Here is a 27,616-nt window from a genome sequence, read left to right as displayed (position 1 = left end):
AAACAGCAGCCCCTGACAGCTATCAGCTTGGAGCTGCTCTGGTATAAAGAGCTAGGCTATGTGTTCTGTTAAATGCCAACATCAGACAGGGTCACTTGGTGACTGTGACTAAGAGAGGGAAAAAACAAGACCACACTGTAATCATGTCTGAGCACAAAATAAAGAGCAGTGTGCAAACCACAAAAATGACCAACATCCCCCCATCCTGGCTAGCAGCAGTGACTGCTGTTTCTTTGCCAGCGACAGCTTTGGTCCTCTTCGTTCTTCCCACCTCCTAGACAAAAACTATTAAGATGTCCAATAACAGAACTGCCTTGCTTTCTGAGGAAAACGCTTCCTTGAACTTTCCCCAAATCACATATCACAGTCCTACATTCTATTCAAGCCCCTGCTAATGCACCCTCTCTCTGAGATGCCCCCATGATTCTCCATGCATGCAGCTTCCCTTTTGGAACAAGTGGCAATAAACCCAACTTTACTGGACTATAGATGTGTTTTTGGTCGTCTTTGGCTGATGAGCATCAACTGGTGTGCTGGTGGACGTCAACAAGTGGTGTGCTTTTCTCACAGAGCCCCTGGTAGAAGCAGGCAGTCCAGGGCTCTGTGGCAATTCCACATATCATCCAAGACCCAGGCCCTTTCTGTTTTTCCTCTTTGCCAACTTAGCAGTTTGACTTGTGGTCTCAGGATAGCTACTCTAGCTCCAGACATCACACATGCTTTTAGATCAGGAAGAAGCTGAGGAGAGCAGCACCAGCTGTGTTTATCACCTTTTATAGAGAAGCCTTTCCTGGATGGCCCTTGCAGTTGAAACACCCTAGGTTTCACTCTTCATATGGGGTCACATGGCCTCCCTGAGAAAAGGGAAGCTGTGAAGTTGGGAAAAGGATTTTCATGATTGACTTAGGCCAATCATGATCCATCTCCTGTGACTGGACATGTTGCTGCCAAATTGGGAAGAAAGTGAGGCAACTACTGGTATCTCTCATAGCTGGGCAATATGGGAGCATGGCCAAGAGCAGAGCTGCTGGCACCAGACCAAGTGGTACTGAATTCCAGCCGGGACATGTCTGACCTTGAGCAAGTTACTAGGTCTGTCTGTGGCTCAGTTTCCTCATCTGTAAAATGGGATGATTATATTGGTTGCTATGAGGACTTAATATGATAATACTTACAACAGTGCCTGGTGTACAGAAACCACTCAATAAATGATAGCTCTTGATAGTATGGGGAAACTATACATATGGTATAGTATGTGATATTTTTATTAAGCAAAATGGGCATATAAAGTATACTATATAAGTACTGACATTTACAAGCAGTCAAGGTATTTAACAACCAGAACAGCACAGCTTCAGTCAATCAAAACGGATGCTGGTGAGGGCACTGGATTGGTGCCCTGAAGGACCCCTGCTGAGCTAGGTAATGACACTTTAGTTGCTGCACTTGGGGATGGGGGAAGGGACTGGAGTAGTAGGTTCAAATCCCAACCCTGTAATTTATTAATTTTGTGACCTGTGTCAAGTTATAATTATTAATGAACATTATGATTGCCTTCCTAACACACATTCCTCATTCTATTAATAACCATCCTGGTTTTCATTTGGGTATCTAAACCCTGCTGCTACACACACCCCCACACACACCCTGCAGTCCATGCAGGGAAACCTACCCCACTCCAGGGGAAGGTTATGTGACTCAGGCCCAAACCAGTAAAAGTTATACCAGTTATTGGTTCAGGGACGGGCCTATGACCAATTTGGACCATCGAGCAGGGAGGAGAGTTATACTGTGGGCTTCTGAGAAAAAAAAGGTTCTTGCTGTCCTGAGGAAAGCTTCCAAAAGGAGTGTAAATCCTTGGATTTAAAGCGTTAGCATGGAACTAAGGCAGCAGGCAGCTTTCTTGCAACCAATTGGAAGAACTAGGTTGATTATTTTGGGAAGAGTCAGGACTCCAATTCATAATTACCAGACACCAGGAGTGATATTTAAAATATTTAACAATGGCATAAACACCGACTAAAATGAACAGGGCACTGACCAGTGAGACTAGTGGCCATCCCTAAATTGCAGATACAACAGTATGAGTTGGTAATGCCCACATAGGAGCCTTGCTTGATGGGAGGCTTTACTGAGTATAGCTCCAACCAGCAGCAGAACCACAAGGCCAATCATTAGTCAATAGAAGGAAACAAGTAGGCAAGTCCAAAACCAGAATGAGTTACTTTATGTGGTAGTGAGTGTCCCTTACCTAGAGGTTTTTATGAAAATGCTAGGAAGACAATTCTTTGCTGAGGTGGTTGTGGAAGAAACTCTGCCTTTGGAAGAAAGTGACACATGTTGACCTGAAATTAACCTCCACCTCTAACAGCCCGTGGTTTTGAAGAAATGGTTTCGTAATAGCCCATGATTGTTTTGTAAAAGTTGGGAAACAGCATTACAGCTTCTATGATTTTAAGCACCCCTGATTTTCATACACTGTAATAGGGGCTTTTACTATGTTCCTCCTTTACTGGATATAGTACTAGTATACATATTTTACAAATGAGAAAATAAATCTCGAAGTTTATTAATTTCCTAAAAACATACAGCTAGTAAGTGGACAAATCCACAAACTGAGCCCTGATCTATTTCCAAAGTCCCTTAACCTCTCTACTATGCCTCACACTTCTTTCTGATAGGATTTTTTTTTTTAGTGTTTGTATTGTATGAGAAATACATAATAACTTCAGTGATGGTGTAATTTTAGAGTATGAGAAGGAATAGTAAGTTATTCCCACAGCTTAGTGGAAAGGAGGTAACTGAAGGCAAATGGATATAATGTATGACTATTATATGAAAGCTACAATTTATTATACACTGTTCTGGCTTGCTAAAGCTTCCCTGAAGAAAGGCCTTGGGCATCTGGGGTTTCTCTGTTACATGGGAAGGCACATGGCCGGAGTCTGATGGGCCTCTCCCAGGATTAGCTTCTTGTTTCCATTGCTTTCTCCAAAATGTCTCTGTCTTCTTCTAGGCTTCTCTCTCTCAGCTCCTGTACGTCCTCTTAGATTTTCTCTCTCAGCTCCTGTGTGTCCTTGCTTGTTTCTCCCAGGGTGTTTCTCTTTAAGTGTCTGGGGGTCCTCTCTTAGCTTCTCCAGGGCAAACTCTGGGCTTCATCTCTTAGCTTAGCATCTCCAAATGGCTTTCTGTCTGCATCTCCAATTGTTTGCGTCTGTGTCACCTGTGAGCTCTCTCTCCCTGAGCTCTCTTAAGGACTCCAGTAAACTAATTAAGACCCACCTTAAATGGGCAGGGTTACATCTCTGTGGAAATAATCTAATCACAAGGTCCACCCACAACAGGTCTGTCCCCACCATGAGATTGGATTAAAAGAAGATGACATTCCTGGGGTATCTAATAGATTCAAACCAGCACAAACACATATTATTTCCTTGGCAGTATATACACATTAGAATTTATGCTAATCAATGCCCCATAAAGTACTGTATGTATAATTAGCTTTATTCTACTGATACAGCAACTGACATTCAAAAATGCTAAGTAACTTGCCCAAGGCTGTCTCTCTAGCTAGTGGCAAAGCCATTATATAACCCTAATGTCCTTTATTGCTCATGAGAACACCATGCAAATAGCCTTGCAGTGGATATGTGAACAATACAGAAGACAACTGTATGGCAAGGGTTGAGCATATAAAACGTTTTCATAATATAATATGTTTAAAAAGATATAAAATTATATACATTATATAATTTCATTATATATACCTATCATATAGTGATAATTCTGTAAAAGAATATCAGTGTATCTCTTATGTATAACCAAATAAGACTAGAAGGAAATGGAAAAAATGGTTTTTATTTTTGTCAGATTTTTCCAGTTTCCCCAATTTTATAAAATAAACATGTGTACCATTTTATATATTTGAATCATCCAAACTATTATATAACACCTTCTTTTTAAAAACATTTAATTGTTTTAACATATATACAACTCAAAATTTCCCAATTTAATGACTTTCAAGTATACAAATTCAGTGGTTTTTTGTTACATTTACAATGTTGTGCTTTCATCACAAAATCCATTATACAAACTTGTTACATCACCTCAAACAGAAATTCAGAACCCATTAAGTAGTAACACCTTATCTACTCCCTACTGCTCCCCTTTACCTCATAACCTATAATCTACTATCTGTCTCAAATTTTCTTACTCTAGGTATTTCATATAAGTGCAATAATACAGTATTTGTCCTTTAGTGTCCACCTTATTTTACTCAACATGATGTCTTCAAGGCTCATCCATGTTTTCGCATCAATCAGAACTTCATTCCTTTCTATGGTTGAATAACATTTCATTGTGTGTTTATACCACATCTCATTTATCCACTCATATGTTGATGGACAATCACGTTGCTTCTACTTTTTGGTTATTGTGAATAATGCTGTCATAAACTTTGGGGTATAAATATCTGTCCAATACTTGTGATTCTTTTGGGTATATACTTAGAAGAGGGATTGCTGATCCTATGGTAATTCTACGTTCAAACTTCTGAGGAACTGCCAAACTGATTTCCGCAGAGGCTACACCATTTCATAGTCCCACAAACAAAGTAATAAGGTGTTCAATTTCTCCACATCCACACCAACACTTGTTATTTTCTGGTTGTTTTTGTTGTTGTCGTTGTCGTTGTTTTTAATAACAGCCAATATAGCGAGTGTAACATTATGGTTTTGATTTGCCTTTCCCTAATGACCAATGATGTTGAGCATCTTTTCATATCTTATTAGTCATGTGAATATCATCTATGGAGAAATGTCTATACAAGTCCTTTCTAATTTTGTGGTTGAGTTGTCAAGTCCTTTATATATTCTGGATATTAAGCCCTTATCAGATATGTGGACAGCAATTATTTTATCCTGTTCTATAGTTGCCGTTTCACTTTCTCGTTAATATCCTTTGATGTACAAGACTTTTTAATTTTGATGAAGTCATTTTATCTATGTATCTATGTTTTATTTTTTTAAAAAAATTAATTTATTTTTATTGAGATTGTTCAGATACCATACAACTATCCAAAGATCCAGTGTACAATCAATTGCCCATGGCACCACCAAATAGCTGTGCATCCATTAACACAATTATTTTTTTTTCAATTTTTAGAACATTTTCACTACTCCAGAAAAGAAACAAAGACAAAAAAAAGGAAACTCCCATCTTCCCATACCCCTAACCATGCTCCCCCCTCCATTATTGATTCACAGTTTTGGTATAGTACATTTGTTACTGTCGATGAAAGAATGTTAAAATACTACTAACTGTAGTATATAGTTTGCAATAGGTATATATTTTTTCCCTATATGCCTCTCTATTATTAACCTCTAGTTATAGTGACATACATTTGTTCTAGTTCGTGAGAAAGATTTCTAATATTTGTATAGTTAATCATGGACATTGTCCACCACAAGATTCACTGTTTTATACATTCCCATCTCTTAACTTCCAACTTTCCTTCTGGTGACATGAGTGACTCTGAGCTTCCCCTTTCCACCACCTTCACACACCTTTTAGCACTGTTAGTTATTCTCATTACATGCTACCATCACCCCTGTCCATTTCCAAATATTTAAGTTCACCCTAGTTGAACATTCTGCTCATAATAAGCAACTGCTCCCCATTCTTTAGTCTCATTCTATATCCTGGTAACTTATATTTTATGTCTATGAGTTTACATATTATAATTAGTTCATATCAGTGAGACCCTGCAATATTTGCCTTTATGTGTCTGTCTTATTTCACTCAATATAGGGCCCTCAAGGTTTCTTCATCAACCCATTTCTTTTAAGATGGTTTTGTTCAAACACTATACATTCCGTCCTAAGTAAACAATTATTGGTTCCCTGTATAGTCACATATTTATGTACTGAGCACCATCGCGACTCTCTATATAAGGACATTTCTTCCACAAAGATGGAGGAAGAGTCAAAGAAGGCCGAGAGGCAAAAGAAGAAGGCAAGAGAAAAACAAACAAACAAAAAAACTTGATGGCTAGAAGGTGACAAAAGGAAAGATAGCATTAACCTAAAATAGAATAGAGTCAGACAACATCACCAGTGCCAAGAGTCCCATACCCTTCCCCTATTCCCCACCCACCCATATGCATTTAGCTTTGGTATATTGCTTTTGTTACATTAAAGGAAGCATAATACAAGGTTTCTGTTAATTCTAGCCTCTAGTTTGCATTGATTGTATTTTCCCCCAATCCCACCCCATTTTTAACACTTTGCAATGTTGACATTCATTTGTTCTACCTCATGTAAAAACATACTTGTATCTTTTATCACAATTGTTGAGCACCCTAGGTTTCACTGAGTTATACAGTCCCAGTCTTTATCTTTCCTCTTTCCTTCTGGTGTCCCACATGCTCCCCACCTTCCTCTTTCAACCATATTCACAGTCAGCTTTGTTCAGTGTACTTACATTGCTGTGCTACTATCTCCAAAAATTGTTTTCCAAACCTCTCACTCCTGTCTTTTCCTTTCTGTCTGCAGTGCTTCCTTTAGTGCTTCCTGTAGAGCAGATTTCTTGTTCACAAACTCGGTCATTGTCTATCTGTCAGAGAATATTTTAAGCTTTCCCTCATATCTGAAGGATAGTTTTGCCGGATATAGGATTCTTGGTTGGTGGTTTTTCTCTTTATGTATCTTAAATGTATCACCCCACTTCTTTCTTGTCTCCATGGTTTCTATTGAGAAATCCACACATAGTCTTATCAAGCTTCCTTTGTATGTGATAGATCGTTTCTCTCTTGCTGCTTTCAGGATTCTCTCTTTATCTTTGATGTTTGATAATCTGATTATTAAGTGTCTTGGCATAGGCCTATTCAGATCTATTCTGTTTGGGGTACACTGCACTTCTTGGATCTGTAATTTTATGTCTTTCATAAGAGATGGGAAATTTTCATTATTTCCTCTATTATTGCTTTTGCCCCTTTTCCCTTCTCTTCTCCTTCTGGGACACCAATGACATGTAAATTCTTGCTTTTCGTTTTGTCTTTAAGCTCCCAGAGATGATGCTTGTATTTTTCCATTCTTTTCTCTATCTGCTCTTTTGTGTGTAGGCTTTCAGGTGCCTTGTTCTCCAGTTCCTGAGTGTTTTCTTCTGCCTTTTGAGATCTGCTGTTGTATGTTTCCAGTGTGTCTTTCATCTCTTGTGTTGTGCCTTTCATTTCCATAGATTCTGCCAGTTGGTTTTTTGAACTTTCAATTTCTACCTTATGTACGTCCTGTGTTTTCATTATATGGTTCATCTTTTTTGCCATATCTTCCCTAAACTTTCTGAATTCACTTATTATTAGTTGTTTCAATTCCTGCATCACAGTTGAAGTGTAAGTTTGTTCCCCTGACCGGGCCATAACCTCATTTTTCTTGGTGTAGGTTGTAGTTTTCTGTTGTCTAGGCATGGTTTCCTTGGTTACCCCAATCAGGCCTCCCCAGACCAGAAGGAAGAAATATTCAGTATCCGGTTTCCCTGAGGGTATGTCTTAGAAAATGGGTATACCCTGTGATGCCTCTGGTCACTGTGCTTTCCTGCCCAGCAGGTGGCGCCTGTTAGCCTATAATTCTTCACTGGTGTAAGTTCTGAATGAAAGGCAGGTAGTAGAGCTGGGCCCCAACCCTTTCCTCTTAGAGAAGATAGAAGCCCTAGGGGGAGATCATTAGCATTTCAATGGTCTCTCTCTGCCTATGCTATACCCTTGTCTGGGTCACAGAACTGGGAACTGAAAATGGCAGAGGCCTTCTCCACTGAGTTGAAAAAGGAACAGAGCCGGTCTGAGGCGACCCTCTGGCTCTCCAAGGTCAGTCGTCATCCAAAGCCTCTGTCTACTTGTTGGGGATTTGTACCTCATAGTGAGCAGTTCACACTCGCTAATTAAAAACCCCAGTTGGAGCTCAGCTGAGCTATATTTGCTTGCTGGGAGAAAGCTTCTCTCTGGCACCACCAGGCTTTGTAGGTCGGGCTGTGGGGGAGGGGTCTCCTGATTTGGATCTGCAGTTTTTACTTACAGATTTTATGCTGTGATCTTGGGCATTCCTCTCAATTCAGGCTGGTGTATGATGAGTGGATGGTCACGTTTGTCCCCCTGAGGTTATTCTGGATTATTTACTAGTTGTTTCTGTTTTTTTTTAGTTGTTCCAGGGGGACTACTTAGCTTCCACTCCTCTCTATGCTGCCATCTTAGATCCTCTCCATGTTTTCTTTTGTTGTTCATGCTTTTTAGAGTCATATCTAAGAAATCACACACAAATCCAAAGTTAGGAAGATTTTCCCCTATGTTTTCTTTTAAGTTTCCTATGGTTTTAGCTCTTATGTTTAGGTTCTTGAATCATTTAGAATTAATTTTTCTATACAGTAGAGGTAGGGGCCCAACTTCATTCTTTTGTGTGTGGATATCGAGTTCTCCCAGCACAATTTGTGGAAGACACCATTATTTTCTCACTTAATGTATTTTACACCCTCGTCGGGATGAAAACCATTGACCATAGATGTTTGGGTTCATTTCCAGATGTTCATCTATTCCTTTGGTCTATATGTCTCTCTCTATGCCAGTACAATGCTGTTTTGTTTACTGGGGCTTTGTAGTAAGTTTTGAAATCAGGAAGTATGACTGACATCTTCAATTTTGTTTTTCTTTTTCAGTATTGACCTGGCTATTTGGGGTCCACCTGCGATTTCATATGAATTTGAGGGTTGGTTTTCTATTCCTGCAAAAAAAGCTACCAGGATTTTGATAGGGATAGTACTGAATCTGTAGATCGCTTTGGGCAGTATTGGCATCTCAACAGTATTAAGTCTTCTTATCCATGAAGACGGGATAACTTACCATTTAATTAGGTCTTCTTTAATTTCTTTTAGCAGTGTTTTGTAGTTATCAGTGTACAATTCCTTCATCCCTTTGGTTAAATTACTTCCTAGATATTTTATTGTTTTAGATGCTATTGTGAATGGAATTTAAAAAAAATTTTTTTGGTTTGAATTATTATTTGCTGGTGTATAGAAACACAACTGATTTTTTGTATGTTAATCTTGTAGCTTGCAACCTGTTAAATTAGTTTCTTAGCACTATTATTTTTCTTGTGGATTCTATATAAGCATCAGGTCATCTTGAATAGAGATAGCTTTACTTCTTTCTTTCCAATTTGGATGCCTTTTTTTATTTTTTCTTGCCCAGTTCTCTGGCTAGTACTTCCAGTACAAGGCTGAATAGCAGTGGTGAAAGTTGGCATCCTTGTTTGATTCCTGACCTTAAGGGGGACGACGTTCAGTCTTTCACCACTGAGTATAATGCTAGCTGTGGGTTTTGCATATATGCCTTTTATCATGTTGAGGAAGTTACCTTCTATTCCTATTTTTCTCAGTGTTTTTATCATGAATGATGTTGGATTTTGTCAAAAGGCTTGTCTGCATCAATTGAGATGACCATGTGATTTTTCCTTTCAACCTATTAATGTAGTGTGTTACATAGATTGCTTTGCTCATGCTATACCACTTTGTCATTGTGTATAATCCTTTTAATATGCTGTTGTATTCAATTGCTAGTATTTAGCTGAGGATTTTTGCATATATGTTTACAAGTGTTTTATCTTCTTGTTTGGTTGACCCTCTTATTAGTATATAGTGTTCTTCTTGTCTCTTATAACAGTTTTTTACTTAAACTCTATTTTTTCCAGTATTAGTATAGCCACTCCAGCTCTCTTTTGGTTACTATTTGCATGGAATACTTTTTCTGTTCTTTCACTTTCAACCTATTTGCCTCCTTGGGTCTCAGATGAGTCTCTTATAAATAACACATAGTTGGATTATGTTATTTTATCCATTCTGCCAATCTGTCTTTTGATTGGAGAGTTTAATCGATTTAAATTCAAAGTAACTATTGCTAAGAAAGGACTTCCTTCAGTCATTTTGTCATTTGTTTCTTGTGCATCTTATATTTTTCCTCTAATTTCCTCAATTGCTGCCTTATTTTGTGTATAGTTGATCTTTTGTAGTGAAACAGTCTGATCCCCTACTTATTGCCTTTTCTGCATTTTTTAAAAATATTTTCTTTGTGGTTACAATGGGGATATTTAACATCCTAAATCTATAACAATTTATTTTGAATTGATATGCACTTAACTTCAATAGCATATACAATCTCTACTTCTATAAACCTCTAGCCCCATCTTTATGTTGTTCTTGTCACAAAATACCTCTTTATATTTTGTGCATCCAGTAATATAGAAATATGATTAGTTTTGAAGCATTTGTATTTTAGTTCATGTAAGAACAAAAAGTAGAGTTATATACTGAGAATACCATAATAGTGGCATTTATATTTACCCATGTAGTTAGCTTTATCAGAGATCTTTATTTCTCTGTCTGTCTGTCTCTCTGCCAGGGCAGTTTTCCTGGATATAGAATTCAGCAACTTTTTTCTTTCAGGACTTTAAATATATAGTCCTACTGCCTTCTTGCCTCCATGGCTTCTGATGAGACATCAGCACTTAATCTTACTGAGGATCCCTTGGACTGGATGAGTTGCTTCTCTCTTGCTGATTTTAGGATCCTCTCTTTGTCTTTGGCCTTCAACATTTTAATTATAATGTGTTTCTGTGTATACCTCTTTGAGTTTATGCTACTTGGAGATTGTTGGGCTTCTTGGCTGTGTATGTCTTTTATCAAATTTGGGAAGTTTTTGACCTTTATTTCTTCAAATATTCTTTCTGTTACTTTCTCTTTCTTGTTTATTTTTGCATCTCCCATAATGCCTATATTGGTATGCTTCATGTCCCATTGATTGCTAAGGTTTTACTCACTTTTTTTCATTTTTTGCTCTTTGTGCTCTTCAGACTGAATACTTTCAATTGTCTTATATTCAAATTAATTGACTCTTCCTTTTGGCTGTTCAAATCTGCTCTGGAATCCCTTTAGTGTATTTCTTATTTCCATTATTTTGCTTTTCAACTCCAGAATTTCTATTTGGTCGCTTTATAATATTTTAATTCCTACTTTTGTTTATGCATTGTCTTCCTGATCCCTTAGTTCTTTATCCATGTTTTCCTTTAGCTCATTGTATTTATTTAGCAGAGTTAAGCCTTTGATTGAGCTTAACTCAATCAAACAGAGATTAACATCTGAGTGACTGTTCTCTATTTTGTTCCTCTGAATGGGCCATCTCTTCCTGCTTCTTTGTATGCCTTGTGATCTTTTGTTGAAGTTTGGGAATTTGAATATTTTGATTTGCTAACTCTGGAAGTCAGAGTCTCCCTCTTTCCCAAGGTTTCAGTGTAGATTAGCTCTGTGTTGAGGCTCTTCTTCAACACTTAGTCCAGTTTATAGTTGCTAAACAGTTAGGATCTTCTCAGGGCTGTCTGAGCATGTGCCTTGCCCTGAGCATATGCAGTAGCTTTTAAGAATACCACGGTATATGCAAGCGTTTCCCTACAAAAAAGGATTTTCTCTCACTAGCTTCTCCTACCAGGCCCAAAGCTATGTTCTTCATCTCAATCACAGATTTTTGCTTCAGGTGACTGTGGTCAGCTTAGCTCTACTCTACTGCTCCACTCCATTTTTCCAACGTGTCTCTATTCCAGGTAACTCAGGTGAGACAACCCAAACATATGCATTGAATCAGTCTTCCAAGGAGCTTGTGGGGTTGATGTACAGAAACACCGAATTTGTTCATTTAGATGAGCTAATAATCAGACACCAGGGCCCTGCACTTGACTGTGTACAGGCATCTGTGAGTCACATAAAATGCTGCACCAAGCTGAGGGAAGGGGAGGGATCAGACAAGTAAAAGTGTCTCATACTTTTCCTACCTTTTTTTTTTTTAGGTTTCCTTTTTCCTGATTCAGTGTTTGCTGAGTTTTTCCATAAAGTATTAAACACAGTCTGTAACTAACATTGTTACTTACATATTTTATTACTTACTCGCTGCCTATCTCCTCAACTAAATGAAGACCATTTAAAAAAAAGAAAAACTTCTTTCAGGCTAATAGCTAAAACACATTGTCATAGCCTGGTCTCTGATTTGCTTTGTGGCTTTGGGTATATTACTTGCTTCTTTGGACCTCATTTTTACTATCTGTACCAGTGTCAACAAAGCATGGCCCAAGGGTCAAATTCAAGTATCACCTTTTTTGTATGGCCTGTGAGCAAAGAATGATTTTTACATTTTTAAATGACTGAAAAAATCAAAAGAAAAATACTTTTTTTGTGATGTGAAAATCATGACCTTCAGATTTCGGTGTCCTTAAAGGTTTATTGGAACACAATTGTGCTCTTTCATTTGCATGTTATCTATGGATGCTTTCATGCTACAATAGCAAAGGTGATTAGTTGAAACAGATTGCATGGATTTCAAAATCTAAAATATTTACTATCTGGCCTTTTACAGAAAAAAATGTGCCAACCTTTTATCTCCATAATGAGCAGGCTGGACTAATAATCATACAGGTTCTTTCTTGCCCTAATGTCTTATGACTCGTGTTGTTCGGTGACTTCTCTATATTATTTAATAGAAGGGATGTAGTTGGAATAGCTAATGGTTGCTATTCTCCACCATTTCCATCCTTATTTTCTTAGCACCCACTGTGATCTCTTGTACCATTTCCAAACTAATAACAGATCCAAATATGTACCCCTTCCTGACTAAAGTATATATTTTCAGTAAAATATGTATAAGAAGTAAAGTTGAGCTACCATGTTTTCTTGAACATGGTAAGATGATCTGGCCTCAGCTCACCTCTATGTTTAATTCTCAAACCACTCTGGATTTCTCACATGCTCAATCACAAAGGCGTCTGTTCTGTTACAGGACATAATGAACTTCTACCATAGGGCCCTGTCCTTCCAGTCTTGGCTTAGCCAGTCTTCCTTTGAGGACCTGTGCTAAATTAGCCTCCATTCCCAAACTTGAACTAACTTTCTTAGATTCTTGTTTATTTGTTCATTTTCCATAAAGTATTAAACACAGTCTGTAACTAACATTGTTACTTACTTATTTTATTACTCACTCGCTGCCTATCTCCTCAACTAAACTGTAAGCTCCAAGAGGACAGAAATTATGTCTTCTTCCTGCAAAGCTCTACTCAAGAGCTATGTGCCTGGCACATAATGTGAACATAACTCTTTGTTAAATGATTAAACCTGAAAGAGTGAGGCTTCAGCTTTCTACTAAAATGTGTGCTAGGCAATGTAAAATTTAATTTGAACAAAGTCACAGGTTGCATACTAATGAAACTCTTAATCATATAGAAACGACTGCAGGCTCAGTACAGGCTAGATAAACGTTAACCTGTAAACAAGGAGTCCTTTGCCTTTTTCACAAATGGGTGGCCATGTGTGAGAAGCACAGTTTCAAAGCTCCTTTTGAAACGGCCTGATGCATAATACAAAGAAGGAAGATTCTCCTGTTTTCACAATGTGTAATTCATGCTCATTCATTATTTGGTAGCTTGGGAGCAGGTGCTGAATAGAACACATCAACCTAATACCCTCATTACTGCACTACTGTTTTGTTTTTGAGGCTCAAGTGGCCCTCTGCTTGGGGAATTAGAAAAAGAGAACATTTGCAAGGGCTTGTGATCTATGGAAAAGAAGATTTACCAAAACAAAAGGAAAGGGCATTTTCTTAACCACTCCACAGAAAATGATAGGCTGAAGCCAAAATTTGTCATCCCACTGCAATACATAGAAAATATTACCAATACATTGAAAGGAAGAAAACCAATATCAAGCAGAACATTCACAACGTAAGTAATCAGATAATCTATAATTATTTTTACACTTTTAATTTCCTCATATTGGTCATGCTTGCTTTGTTAAATTGGAAAAGATTAAACTTCCATCACAAATATTCAAAAGCAAAACAAAGAACCCTGGACCAGAATCATGATATGAAAAAGCCATAAATCCGAAACTGTAAAGTAAGCAGAGTCTCTGAGAAGCATAAAACAGTTACCAGATTTTAATGCTAGTAGACCTGATTTATTGAATATTCCCCTGGGCCCTCACTTTGCTCTAACTGCTATAGCTTTACAAACAGTTCTAACAATTTTGTTATCTGGATTCCCAATCCTGCAATATACTGGAAGAGGCATATCAGGAGTAAAGAAAGGAACTGCTCAGATTTGCACCTACTGGAGAAGTAAAGATTGAAAGCTTAGCAACTATGGAAGAGGCAGTAAAATGACAAAAGCATACTAACTGAAAAGGTATTTTTAAACTAAAGTTTTCTGCTGTTGGGTACATAGCACTGAGTAGCTCATCTTGATTCTCAGGATTTCTATTATTTTCATAAGAGTGAAACTAAGGGAACTTATATTGACAGTAAGGCCTCTGAATCAGAAAACCATAGGTTTGGATATGGGTCCCCTACATATCTTGTCCTATGTTGGACCTTGTCATAGGATTGTTGAGTATCAAATTAGGCAGTTTGTGTAAAATGCTTATTAGTACAGTGCCTAGTTTCTGGTACAAGTACAATAAATAATAGCTCTTAAGTCATTAAGAAAATTATAAATTATGTTTGGTATATGCACTTTGTAGGATAAATTAAATGGTCAAAAATGTTGGTGGGCTTAGAGAGGTAAACACCTTTAAGAATTAGAAAAACATCTCTCCAGATAACTCACCCTCACAGGTTTCAGAACACTGTGATGTCACTGTTTCAGAAAATTCATTCATTGGGAGTTCATCTGCCACCGAGTGATCATTGACTAACTTATTAGCTGCAGAAAGATCTTATTTTTTCCTATGACTGATCATCATAATAAAGACTTCTCACAAGGTGCTAGTTCAGAAAAAAATGTGACTGCCAAGATATTACAGTCTGTGTGAGTCAGATACAAAGGCGAAATCCTAGCCCAAAAGTTCTCTGCCTGCAATAAACCAAGGGCCTCGGTTAACATAGACATAATTTTGGTTCAAAACTGAATTGCAAACAAGACCTCAAAATGGGCTAATAATTGTTTATCACATCTCACTGGCACATGCTCTTTAGATGGTTCACCTTTTTGGTCACACAGCCTTCTTGTGGGGAAATGGGCATGTGGTTGAGAGAAGAGAAACAATAAGGATATCATAATTTGAGGATCATTCTACTGGGGCCAAGAAGGAATCATCCTAGAGTCTTAGGTATAAGAGACCCCTTCCTGGTAGAGACTCCTTACATCTTCCTTGACAGGGAGGTTCAGGGCCATGTTCAATGCCAAAGAGGAAATCGGTGTCACAGTCTGGCATGGTACAACTTTTTTAGAGGAAATGTGGCAGGTGGACTTTAAGATGTCCTCCTAATCCCCATCCCATGATGTTCACACCCTTGAATATTCCTCTGCCCTTGAGGGTGGCTGACCTTGTGCTTGCTTCTAACCAACATCTATGGCAAAGGTGATGGGATATTACTCTCAGTATTGCATTATATTATATAAGACTCAATTTTGTAGGACATTTGCTCTAGAGTCTTGCTTTCCTTGCTGGCTTTGAAGAACTAAGCTCTCATGAGTCCTAAAACTGCAAGGAAATGAATTCTGCCAAGATCCTGACTGAATTAGAAGTGGACCCTTCCCCAATCCAGCCTAAAGAAGAGAACCCACTCTAGTCAACATCTTGACTGCAGCTTTACAGAAGACCTGGCTAAGCCATACCTGAACCCCTGGCCCATGGAAACCAAGGGGTAATAAATGTGTGTTATTTTAAGACACTAAATTTGTGATAATCTGTTGCACAGCATAAAATACAGGAAATGAAGGAAAGCAGCACAGAGTCTTGCATTCACTGGGCATACAACTGAAGTGCATGGAATGAATAGAGAAGTTGCTGAAGATAACACGATTCCTAGTAACCTATACCTTCTACTCCCAACTAAGGCTCACATGTATACACCAAATTCACTCATTTATTCAGTCATTAATTTATCCAGCAACTGCTCTGGATCATATACTGTGCTAGAAGCTGGGGATTTAAATATGAGTTAAGATGTAATCTGTAGTTTCCTCTCACCAGGTCTCAAGTTTAGGAGCTTTTCATGAAGCTTTTTATAAAGAATTTGTGTTGTGGCCCATAGGCTATAATTACAAGTATGACTACTGTGAAGATGTGACTGAGGGACTTGTGTGTGTGTGTGTTATGTGTGTGCATGTGCACACAGAACTCAAGATAGACACATAACTATTTTTTATAGTGTTTGCCAATAATTTTTAAAACTTTCTGATATTAGTGTTCAAATGTTTGCCTGCCTTTTATACTATATATTATATTATGGCAGGGAACTTTTCTGTCTTGTTCGCCACTGGAGACCCAGCACTGAAAACATTGTCAAATAGGTGCTCAATAGTTTTTGAATGAATGTTTATGACAGAAGCATTATTTCTAAGTTTTCTCTTCAATCTTAAGGTGCTGATTTCTAAGAGGGTAATTAAGACTTCTCACAAGGTATTACTTCAGTATAAGGTGCAGTATGTGAAGTCTAATTCTTATCTGCATCTTACAGAGGCCCTGAGAAGAGTCTGGGTGTCAGTTATTGGTTCCTACAATTATAGTAAAGAAGATAAAGGTAAAGAATAAATACCAACCTGTCTCTTTCTTGACAATTACAAAATCTCTTCTATAGCCCATTCAGCATTTCTATAATCAGTTGGAGATTAGAAATTTCTACAGCTCTGCCTGTTGTGCTAAAATTACATTCACAAATTGCCTAATCAGAATTTTATCTCATTCTTATAGGAATTTAACAAATAGTGATTTATAACTTCTTCAAGGTGGGGGATTTCTTAAAAGAGGGAGAAACAAGTATCCACTCAAATGTTATTTTGGTCTAAGACAACTTACTATTAAACTGCCATATACAATTCATCTCATTGGTTCAAATTAGTAATTCAGTCTTAACGTTAACATCTGACATGGGAGAGAGAACACAAATTTGCCTTTGGATGGTAATAATTAGTTTCTATCAGATTAATCTTTAGAGAGACTGCGGAAATCAAAAAATCAAATAGTACTATACCCATAGGAGAGAGTGTAATTAGTTTTCTCTTTTTTCTTTTATTTTGAAAAACTATCTATTATTTTGTCCATATTTTAAATCTTCATTAACTAATTTAAACCAAGAAGAAGGACATTTGGAAACTAAAGCTGTTTTTCAAGCTTTACTCACAGAAAAATGTTTTACTTCTTGACTAATAAGAAAATTGCCTAATTGTACAATTCAAAATTAATGGTTATTATGCAACCCTGTGTCTGTTTTTCAAGGAAGGATTCTGAAATTGAGGAAAATTTGTTGAATGTTCTATTTAGGAAGCTCCAAAAAATTCATGTCTGTACACAGCAACAACTAAAAATTCACAAACAAAACAAACTTATGGCAGAAACAGGACTTACAAAATAAATACCTTAGCTAGACCTGGTTGGGAGGCAAGTAAATGAGAGTGAAAAATTTAAAGCGAAGCCCATTCTAACTAACCACAGGGAGACAAATGAATATTTCTATTCATTTAGCTACCCCCCACCCCTGCCTGGACTGCTCTCCTTTCTGCTTGGCTGTTAAAATCCTCACCCTCAGAACCCTCTTGAGACTTTGTTTTATTGCCCTGAACCATCCTTCTCTGAAGCCCTTCTGAGATTCTCACATAATTTAGCTTTAGCTTTATGCTGTTGTCTGGTCTGTTGGTTGCATATATCATTTTTGCCTGTAAAAGCAGACTGTGGGTGCCTGAAGGCAGAAGACAAAGCCTCATCCTTCTCTCCTGCCCTCCTTGGGGCGGAGAACCGTGCTGGGCACCAGTGGGGTGGGGGTGGCTAAGAGCTCTCTTGAAGGGGCCTCCTCACTTACTGACTAGCCATGCGACCTTGGGCAAATTACTTGGTCTCACCAACCCTCCCTCCACTGTAAAATGGGGACAGTAACTCCATCACCCTCCTGGGGCTGCGGGGCGATTAAGTGAAATGATTCACATCAAGTGCTGAGGAGAGTGCCTGGTACCCAGGACGCCCTCGGTAAATGGCAGTCTACTGCTGCTGCTCCTGCTCCATGCATATTTGCTGACTGCTTGCGGATAATTTAGAATCTTCTATTATGTCCACAGGCAAAATGCAGTTTCCAATGTGAAATCAGGAAGTCACATATTTTATATCTGCAGCTTTATGCAAACGGGCTCTCTGGGGAATCTCTAGTCATCAATTACTTTTTCATTCACTCTTTAATATATTGGAAATCAGGATGTGTCTTATGTGTTTTGCAATCCACGGAGTCTTCTAAGTGACTGAAAGTTTGTTTTGTTATCTCAGATTTAATGAAATGAAGTATTAGTGTTGCTTATTCTTTTAAAGGAAGGGAGAATTGCAGTACTCACAAGCCTATACCTCTTCTTCAATATTGCTTTTCACGCTTTTAACTGTCCCATAAGACTGAGCATCAGAGTGACAGTGTTTTCATCTACATTCCTTAGACAAAGGGGCACTACTTATTTTACCTTGTACATGAATTTTAAGCCATCTGATACCACTTCAAACTGCTATCACTTCAATTTTATATCTGGTACCCGAGGACAGCAAGTCCAGGTTAACAGAGCTATGTCAGAATTAAAAGACCTGTTTGGCTGCCAGACTTGAAAAACTTTCATGATGCTGAAATGTGTACTGAAATGCCCAGAAACATTTATGGCTTTTGCCTGTTATCTCAGCTTAAGTATTTATAGCTCCTTTAGCTCTCAGGAGTATCCTGGTTTGGATGTTCAATTATATGATTACTCAATCAACCAAGGTTGATCTGAAACCTTTTGTCTTTAATATCCTATATTTCAATTTTTCCTTTATTACTTACAATTCTGGGCTACTAATCAATCAGTCTTTGTTTGATTCAGGCAGTATTTGTTCATAGTTTTTATATATACTGGCTATACGATGGAAAGCAAAACACAAATGACCCTAACTCACGGAGTTTACAATATAATAGAGGAAGCAACCACGAATTAAGTAATTATACACCAATAAAAACATCACAACTGCTCAAGATAGGTACAAGGTGCTCTGCAAGCCTGTGAAATGTAACATATTCCAAATTTTTTAAATCTTTTTTGGGGAAGGTGGGGTGGGGCAGAGAAGCAATAGAATTGTACCTTAATTTTTTTTTTTGACGCCAAGAGCACGTCACCTTGTTTTAAGACAGCACTCAAATGTCAACATGTTTACCTTCCATTCATTTGCCATGTTAAGGAGGCATTCCAGTATAAACAGTGCTTCTGAAGATTTTGTTACTAAGTGATTACTGTAGCTGTGTAAAATGCAAGAGAAAATTAATGCTTGGTTTCTGCTCTAAGTGGCAAAATTTCATTCATCCTAAGATTATGGGGGCAAAAGAGTGAGGGACAGAAGGACAGAAAAACAATATTTGATATTAATAAGCTCCTTGAGGGTAAAAGTTGCATCAAGAGTTGCTTTGTTTTGTGTTGTTTCGTTCCTGAATTCCTCTTGGAACACAGTTCTGGGTACATGGTAAAAATGCTCAGAGCATCTTGACTTGTGATGACAGAGAAAAAGAAGCCCAGGGACAGAGATACAGCACCCAAATTCACACAGGGAAGGGAGGGAGAGCTGAAAGGTGCTATCAGGTCCTACTAGCTTTTCTAGTGACCATCTCTTTCCTGACCCGTATGATGCCTGCACCCAAAACAACAGCCCGTGGCTGGTGGCTTCCGAGAGGATGGTTGAAAGTGAAGGCTATGAGAGGAACTCCACAGCTTTCAGATATGAAGCGTGTCTCCTCAGAAGAAACAGTGAGGGACCAGAAAGCCAGTGGAGGGGAAAGACTGCTTGTGAACTGGATTTCCAGTTATTGGCAAAACACCAGGTGTGTAAATTCACTTCCGTGAGTCCACATAATTAACCGCTCTGCTTTCCATTTGACTGTTGCCTGAAGAGCACATTTCCAATACAAACAGGCTCTCCCAAACACAGGAAATTAAATAATAACCATGTAAGTGTACAGAGCCAACGCCAAAAAAAAAACAAAACAAAAACCCAAGATTTGCTCCATGGTTGCCTGCACAACAAATCCATGAATTGTAATGCTACATCTTCATCTACAGGCTCTATGCTGATCCAGATAAATACTAGATAAATGTATAAATGTCAACTAAGGACAATCAAATATTTTATCAAGTCAAAATTTTAATTTTGAATAATGAAGCATAATTGTGCTTTAAAAACTTCTTAGCTAATTCCTGACAGAGGCAGAGTTGCATGTGTTGATTTTTCTTAATGATGTGTAATTAGTGCACATAATTCATATATGTAATTCATGCCAGCTGGTATGGTAGACAGAACTTTGGCCTTGGAGTTGGAGAAATCTAGGGTTAAATCCTGGCAATGATGTTTGTCAGTTGTTTGTCCTTGGCAAATCTTTGAGCCACAGTTCCCTGTGGGGCTACTAAAATGAAATGTAGCATCCTCACTGAGCTTTGTGGATTTAAGTAGATGTGTATGTAAAGCACTTGGCAGCACCTGGCATATAGTAACTTTCTGTAAAGAGCAGTTGTTTGGTTGGTGATTAGGTCCAAATTGCTTATTACCTAAATAAATCTGGATGATAATTTAATGTCTCTGAGTCATGGTTTTCTCATATTTAATACTGGTTTAACTTTACCTGCTCTGATCACCATCTATGACAGAAATTAAATGAAATACTATATGGGAGAACATCATTGAAACTGCCAATTTTATAAATATAAAGAAGGATCCTTCTCTATTTAATCTGTGTGAGTTTATAGCTACTCATGTTATTTATTTACTACAACTGCCCCAAGTGCAGGAGGCACATTGCTTTTGCTGACTTCTCTGTGCAGCGCGCACAGTGGGGACTCACTTAAAATAGGATGGATAACAGGCTGACATTAGAAACATTCAAATTTTCTCCCCCAAAGAAGTCTCTTTCTTTCTGTCCTATTTCTTTCCCTCCTTAATCTCCTCCATTTATATTTCAATTAGTTCATTTAGTAGTAAGTTTCTATATGTCACTTTTTTCCTCTTTGTTTAGGCTTGGTTACAAGACAGCACCAGTGTTCATGGATTCTGGTCTTGTTGTTTACTGACTGTGACCTTGAGCAAATTAAGTTTTCTGTGACACTGTTTTTGTTTCTGTTTTTTAATCTGAAAAATGGAGACGATAAACCTACCTCAAAGGGCTGTTGTCAGAATGAAATGAAGACTGAATGTCAAGCCCAGCAAGGACTTGCTGGACACACCATGTCATGGATTCTCTCCCGCGCGTTTGGTTCAAGGCTGCGAACCCTGGACATGCCTGACCTGTGAATGATGCGCTGGCTCTGCAGGTAGTCCAGAGCCATGGCGAGCTCACAGATGAAGAGCTTCACTGTGTCTTCCTCGAAGCGGACGTTCTGCTGCAGGTGATAGCGCAGGTCCCCTCCCAGCAGGAGGTCTACCACCATGAACATGTCTTCCTCATCTTGGAAGGAGTACCTGAAATAGCATTGGAAAAGAATACTTACCAAAGATGTTTACAAGCCATGGAGTACCAGAGGCAAAAGAGACCTTACATGGCAGAATATTCTCAAGCTAAGAGCTCGGGCTTTAGAGGGAGACGGTATATCATCAGCTCTATGTATGACCTTAGGCCCTCAGTTTCCTCAATGGTACAATGGGAAATAATGAGAATACTGACTACATCTGGTCATACTAAGGAATAAGAAAATATAAGTACAGTATTTCATGTCATGCCTGACATACAGTAAGCATTCATTAATTGTTAGCTATATAAAAATATAAGGCCTAGGAAATTAGGAGAACCTCATTTACCCATTTATCACTAATGATCATATCCTACCCACACTTTTGCAGGAGAGCCATTCAATGTGAGTTGTGAGGCCTCCTTGAACCATTAGCATGTCCATTCTTCCATTCTGACAACATCATTGCCCAGCAACATTATAACAAATTATGCCCCATATTAATGGTAAGAAAGTGATATAAAAAGTGCAATAAAGAGGTGTACAGTACAAGGAAGTAATTCACTCAGCCTGAGGTATGGGGAAGTAAGGGAAAGCTTCTCAGCAAAAGTGAAACCTGAGATAAATTCTGAAGGAGATGGTGATCATAATAATAGCTAACATCTCTTGATGTTACTATTGAGTGAATTCTATGGGGCAGGTGCTGAAGCACTCTGAGGAAATCAAGGGCCAGAGATGTTTAAGTTACTCACACAAGCTCACAGATGTAATAAATTGTAGAGTAGAAGGGTTCCCCAGGTACAAAAATAAGATTTGGGAGAGAAAAGTAGCAGGTATTCAAGCACAGATTTAGGAAAGAATATGGTGTGAGTGAGGAAAGGAAAATAGTTTGGATTTGCTGGAACAACAGATATGATGGGAAATCATGAGCTTGGAGAAGAAGGTAAAGGCAAGATGGCATGAAGAGGAGCTTGTTCACTAGTCTGTAGGCGTTGGGGAGACGTTGAAGGGTTTTAAGCAGGAGGTACAATCTGACATGCCTTCATGCTGGAAGCAGCGTGGGGCTGACAGACTGGAAGAGGAAAGAGATACAGGAAGGAAGAATTGGCCCTTGCTATGTGCAAAGAGCCTCCCGTAAAAACGCAATCCAAATGCTGTGATTTGTTTCACTCAAACCACAGACATGATTTCTAGTCACAATAAAGCTCTCTGCATCAACACTGTTTTGACATGTGTCTTTAGACATAATGTCACTGAGATCACATTTTTAAGTTTACTGGAATAGAAGAATTAAGTGCCTGCAAGCAGTGCCTAGGGATGCAAACAGATTCTTAGTGGCAAGTTCTCTGCTTAGGGAAAAAATGTAGAATATTAATGATGGAAGAACAGTACTTAGTACATTTTCCTCTTTATAATTATCATTATGCTAAAGGAGAAGGAGGGGATTTGCAAGCAAAAGAGAAAAGAGAAATTCAACAAAGCATTAATCTGAGGCAGTAACATTCTAATAAAGACTAACAGTCCTCGGTGTTTACTTGTTCAGTAAATGAAATTGTGTTTATCACTGAGAACTGATTCACATGGAAGAAGTCAGAAATTAAGGCCTTGGAGAAATTTAGACAAATACAAGATGTGCTTTGTAAAAATCGGTGCAATGCATCCCTGGTTTTCTCTTTTAGGAAATAACATTCTTCACCTCAAGGCAGGGGCCGGCTAGTCATCTCTGCGATAGGTTTGATGGGGACCAGGGAAGGTGCCTGGTAGGCAATTTGGTTCATAACCCTTCCACATGCTCCATTCCAAGTTATATTCGTTGTGATTTACAGGTCTGTCAGTAACCGACATTGTGCTAATGAATATGTAATCATACCTCGGATCTGTTGTGCTTTAGACTGATCTCAGCTAATGTAACAGAAGGGACATTGTTCCTGTGATGTATGAGCAAGGCCTTTTGGGATGGGTGGTAGCTGGGGTTGGGGTGGTGAAGTGGGTGAGGACTGTATGACAAAAGAAGGGAGAAGAGAGCACTGAACATAATCATAACTATATGCCAAAGAAAAACAGCCTAATCAGAATGGGTTAGCATTGCACAGCAGCAACCAGTTCACTCCGTGCTCTTGACTGTGACAAGCTCTCCGCTGATCACAGACAGATATCCCCTCTCCATTACTCCACATAACCCTAAAGAGGGACAGTGTTTTTATTAAATTCAAACTGAATGAACAATTTTATTGAGGCTTGGATTAAGCTATTTTTATTCAATGAACAGAATGATGAATCTGCCAATTGTGGCAAATAAATGACAGTGTTCGATCATATGGGAAATTATCAGAAAAAGAAGCAAAGACAAGAAGCAACACACTTCCCATGCCCAGTATGAATATAAATTAATCATGGAGCAGGCTTTGGCTGCTAAAAATCATCTTTCTCCTTCAGCACATCATATCAGAAGCCCTCTATTTCAGGTTCTAAAATCTCAGAGGAAAGGATCGTTAAGTATTTTATCTTCCAGGACTATACCCAAAAAATATATGGGCATAATGCAGTTTGGTGATAACAAGGATATGCAAGTTCGTATCATTATCTGATGTTTTATTAATAAAAGAACAAGAGCTTCTTTGTACCTCAACCATTCATCACGTAGCTTGACTGTTTCATTTCCTTATTGTTTTTTTGGCATGCCATATCATGGCTTATTTATTTCTTAGTTTAGCTCCCCAAAATGAACAAATTTGTCCCCAATGTGTGTGAAATTCATTGCAAAGTATGATCAGAGAGTAAGAGAAGAGATAAATAACAAAACTCCACCACCGTATTCCACTCTGCTCCATCATGTTCAACCCAGACCCTTGCAACAGGCTATTAATAGCTCTCTCTGTACAATCTGGGACCTCTCCAACCCATTCTTCACACAGCAGTTTTATTTTCATTATGTTATCCAGCCTCAAAAACCCTTTTCCTCTTTCCATGATCTACAGGACCCTGTATGCCCTGGCCATTCTTTAAGCTTTATCTTAAAGATTTTTTTTACTGCTTGCTTTCTGCATTAAAGCTATTTTGGCCTTCTTTCCATTGCTCAACTAGCTCACGCCCACTCCAGCCTTAGATGCTTATGATGGGGTGTGACATCTGCCTGCACTCACAACAAGGCCCATTTGCCTGGCTATATTCTAGTCATCTTGCAGGTCTCAGATCAAGGGTCACTTTTCACAGAAGACTTTTCTGATATTCTAGATTAGATCAGGTCACCCTGTCATATCCAACATGTTATTTTTATCCACAGAGTTCATCATAATTTGATATATTTACTTGTGTGCTTACTGGATTAACTGCTCCCTCTCCCAATATGCCATCAGGGTGCAAACCTGCTTTAATTCACCATGGAATCCCCAGTACTTTTACACTGCCTAAAATGTAGATTTTATAAATATTTACAGAAAAAAATAGGTCAATAAATAAACTAAAGAAAGGAAGAAGAGAAATAAAGGTAAAACAATAAACTTTGGGTGGGCCTTACAAACTACTAGACCCTGCTTTTTAGAAATTGGCATTGTTACCAAATAAGTCAAAAGAAGTTATTTATATACTGAAGATGTCTCCCGAGACGCTGTCTTGAGGTAAATCTGAATCTGGAGGCTGGAAGAAGTCTAAAACATTCTCCAACGCAGCGTTTTTCAGTTGGTCATAACCAATTAATATGTAGTGAAATCAAGTTGGTGAGTGTGGCAAACATTTTCAAAAAAGAAATAAAATAGATTGAATATTATAAATAGGATAAATGCTTTAGCATGTAAGGCTAAACATTGCTAATGAATCTTTTGCTGTATATGGTATGTTTCTCTGTGAGTATGTCTACTGGGTTGTGATGAATAGTATCTTTCTTCCTATAAGTTGTAGTAAAAAAATTTGAAAACTATGACACTAGGGGAACCTACTGCCTATTGCAGAACTATTGCTGTCAAATCCTTGTTCAGGCTCTACCTGAACAAGGGTCAGTTCTTAATATCCCCACCTAGTAAAGCAAGGGAAAATACATGACTGATATTAGTTATCAATTCTAAAAGCTCTTAGGTTTTGGAGAAAAATGCATTGGTTGATTCAGCAGAAATGGAAATTTTTTTTTTTTTTTAATGTAAGGAAAATGTAGGTGGAAAATGCAAAGGCTTTTGCTTCAGAAAGATCTGGTTTCAAATTAGAGCTCATATCACGTGTGAATTTGGAGCATATTCTTTAAGGGAAACTGGAAGTAAGACAGGAAAATTTTATATTGGAAATAATTTCACATACATTGGGGTAAAGAGTAAATGAGATACAATGTTTGTAAAGTAGTTATCATAAAGCATGGTGCATAGCATGGTGGTAAAGAACCTGGCTCTGGAGCCATATGGCTTGTTTTCAAATCTCAGCTCTGCCCCTTATCCTCTTTATAACTTAGGAAGTTACATAACCCTTCAGCATCCTCATCTATAATTGTACATACTGCATAGGATTGTTGGGAAGATTAAGTCAGTTACTATATGTAAAGGGCTTACAGCAGTGCCTGGAAAATAGCAAGTAATGAATAAACACTAGCTAGTACCTTTCTTCTTCCACATATGAATGTAATTCAGTTCCGGTATATAAGAAGATCAATTTTCTTTAAGTAGTTTTTTTTCTATTACTTTATATGGACTAATTATATGAAGATACTTATTCTCAATGGTATGTTCAACATGGTTCCCTTTCACTGAGTACTTACTATGTGATAGAAACCAGGGTAGGTACTTTACAGGCCTTACTGAATTCAATTTTTACCACAAAACTATGAGGTAAGTAAAATTATCCTCATTTTTGTTGATTATATGAATTAAGGTTTAATCTTCAACAGAATATTAACAAACCAAATCTAAACAACACATAAAAAAGGATTTTATACAATAACCAAGTGGGATTTATCCCAGGAATGATAGTTTGGTTTAACATCTGAAAACCAATTAGTAAATACATCATATTAATAGAATAAAGGAAAAAACACATGATCATCTCAATAGTCAAAGACAAAGCATTTTACAAAATCCAACAATCATTCATGATAAAAACTCTTAAATTTGGAATAGAAGGCAACTTCCCCAACTGATAAATGGCATCTACAAAACAACCTACAGCTAACATCATACTTAATGGTGAAAAACTGAATGCTTTCCCTCTATGGTTGGAAACAAGGCAAGGATGTTTCCTCTCTCCTCTTCTGTTCAACATTGCATGGAGGTTCCAGCCAGTGCAATTAAGCCAGAAAAATAAATAAAAGGTATCCAGATTGGAAAGGAAGACGTGAAACTGCCTTAAATCACAGACAATATAGTCTTGTATACAGAAAATCATTAGAAAACCACAAAAAATCTATTAGAATGAATAAACAAGTATAGCAGTCACAGGATATAAGTTCAGTATAAAAAAAAATCAATTGTGTTCACAACATTGTAAACACAATTAACAGCACTGAGTCATATATCTGAATGTGATTAATAGGAGAAGTGTTAGACTGTATATATGGTTACAGAATAAAGATTTTTTGAAAGTCCATGGAACTACACTACACAAATAGTGAACCCTAAGTTAAAACATGGACTTCAGTTAATAATACAAGTATAAAAATGTGCTTTCATCAATTGTTACACAGGTTCCACACTAATGAAAGATGTTGATGGTGGGGTGGCGTGCTGGTTTGGACATACTATGTCCCCCAAAATGCCATTATCTTTGATGTAATCTTGTGTGGGCAGGAAGTGTATTGGTGTTGATTGAGTTGGAGACTTTTGATCAGATGTTTCCGTGGAGATGCGATCACTCAGCCATGGGTGAGATCTTTCACTGGATAATTTCCATGGAGGTGTGGCCCCGCCCATTCAGCATGGGCCTTGATTAGTTTACTAGAGCACTATATAAGCTCAGACAGAAGGAGCGATCTTGCTACAGCCAAGAGGGACACTTTGAAGAATGCACAGAAGCTGAGAGAGTAGCTGCAGATGAGAGACAGTTTGAAGACAGCCATTGAAAGCAGACTCTTGCTCTGGAGAAGCTAAGAGAGGACAAACGCCCCAAGAGCAACTGAGAGTGACATTTTTGAGGAACTG

General features: G+C 38.0%; 1 protein-coding gene across 2 annotated transcripts in view; it reads right to left on the bottom strand.

The window, feature by feature from the left end:
* Positions 1 to 27,616, bottom strand: part of STK32A (serine/threonine kinase 32A) — a 163,814-nt gene that overhangs the window by 59,030 nt on the left and 77,168 nt on the right. For both annotated transcript variants that reach the window (XM_037801990.1, XM_037801991.1), the window contains exon 5: positions 21,343 to 21,516. In XM_037801990.1, the coding sequence (XP_037657918.1) occupies positions 21,343 to 21,516 (174 nt within the window). The remainder of the gene's footprint in view (positions 1 to 21,342; positions 21,517 to 27,616) is intronic.

The sequence above is a fragment of the Choloepus didactylus genome, chromosome 13 (genome assembly GCF_015220235.1).
Source record: "Choloepus didactylus isolate mChoDid1 chromosome 13, mChoDid1.pri, whole genome shotgun sequence".
Lineage (NCBI taxonomy): Eukaryota > Metazoa > Chordata > Mammalia > Pilosa > Megalonychidae > Choloepus > Choloepus didactylus.
This window is presented reverse-complemented; position numbering and strand designations above follow the sequence as displayed.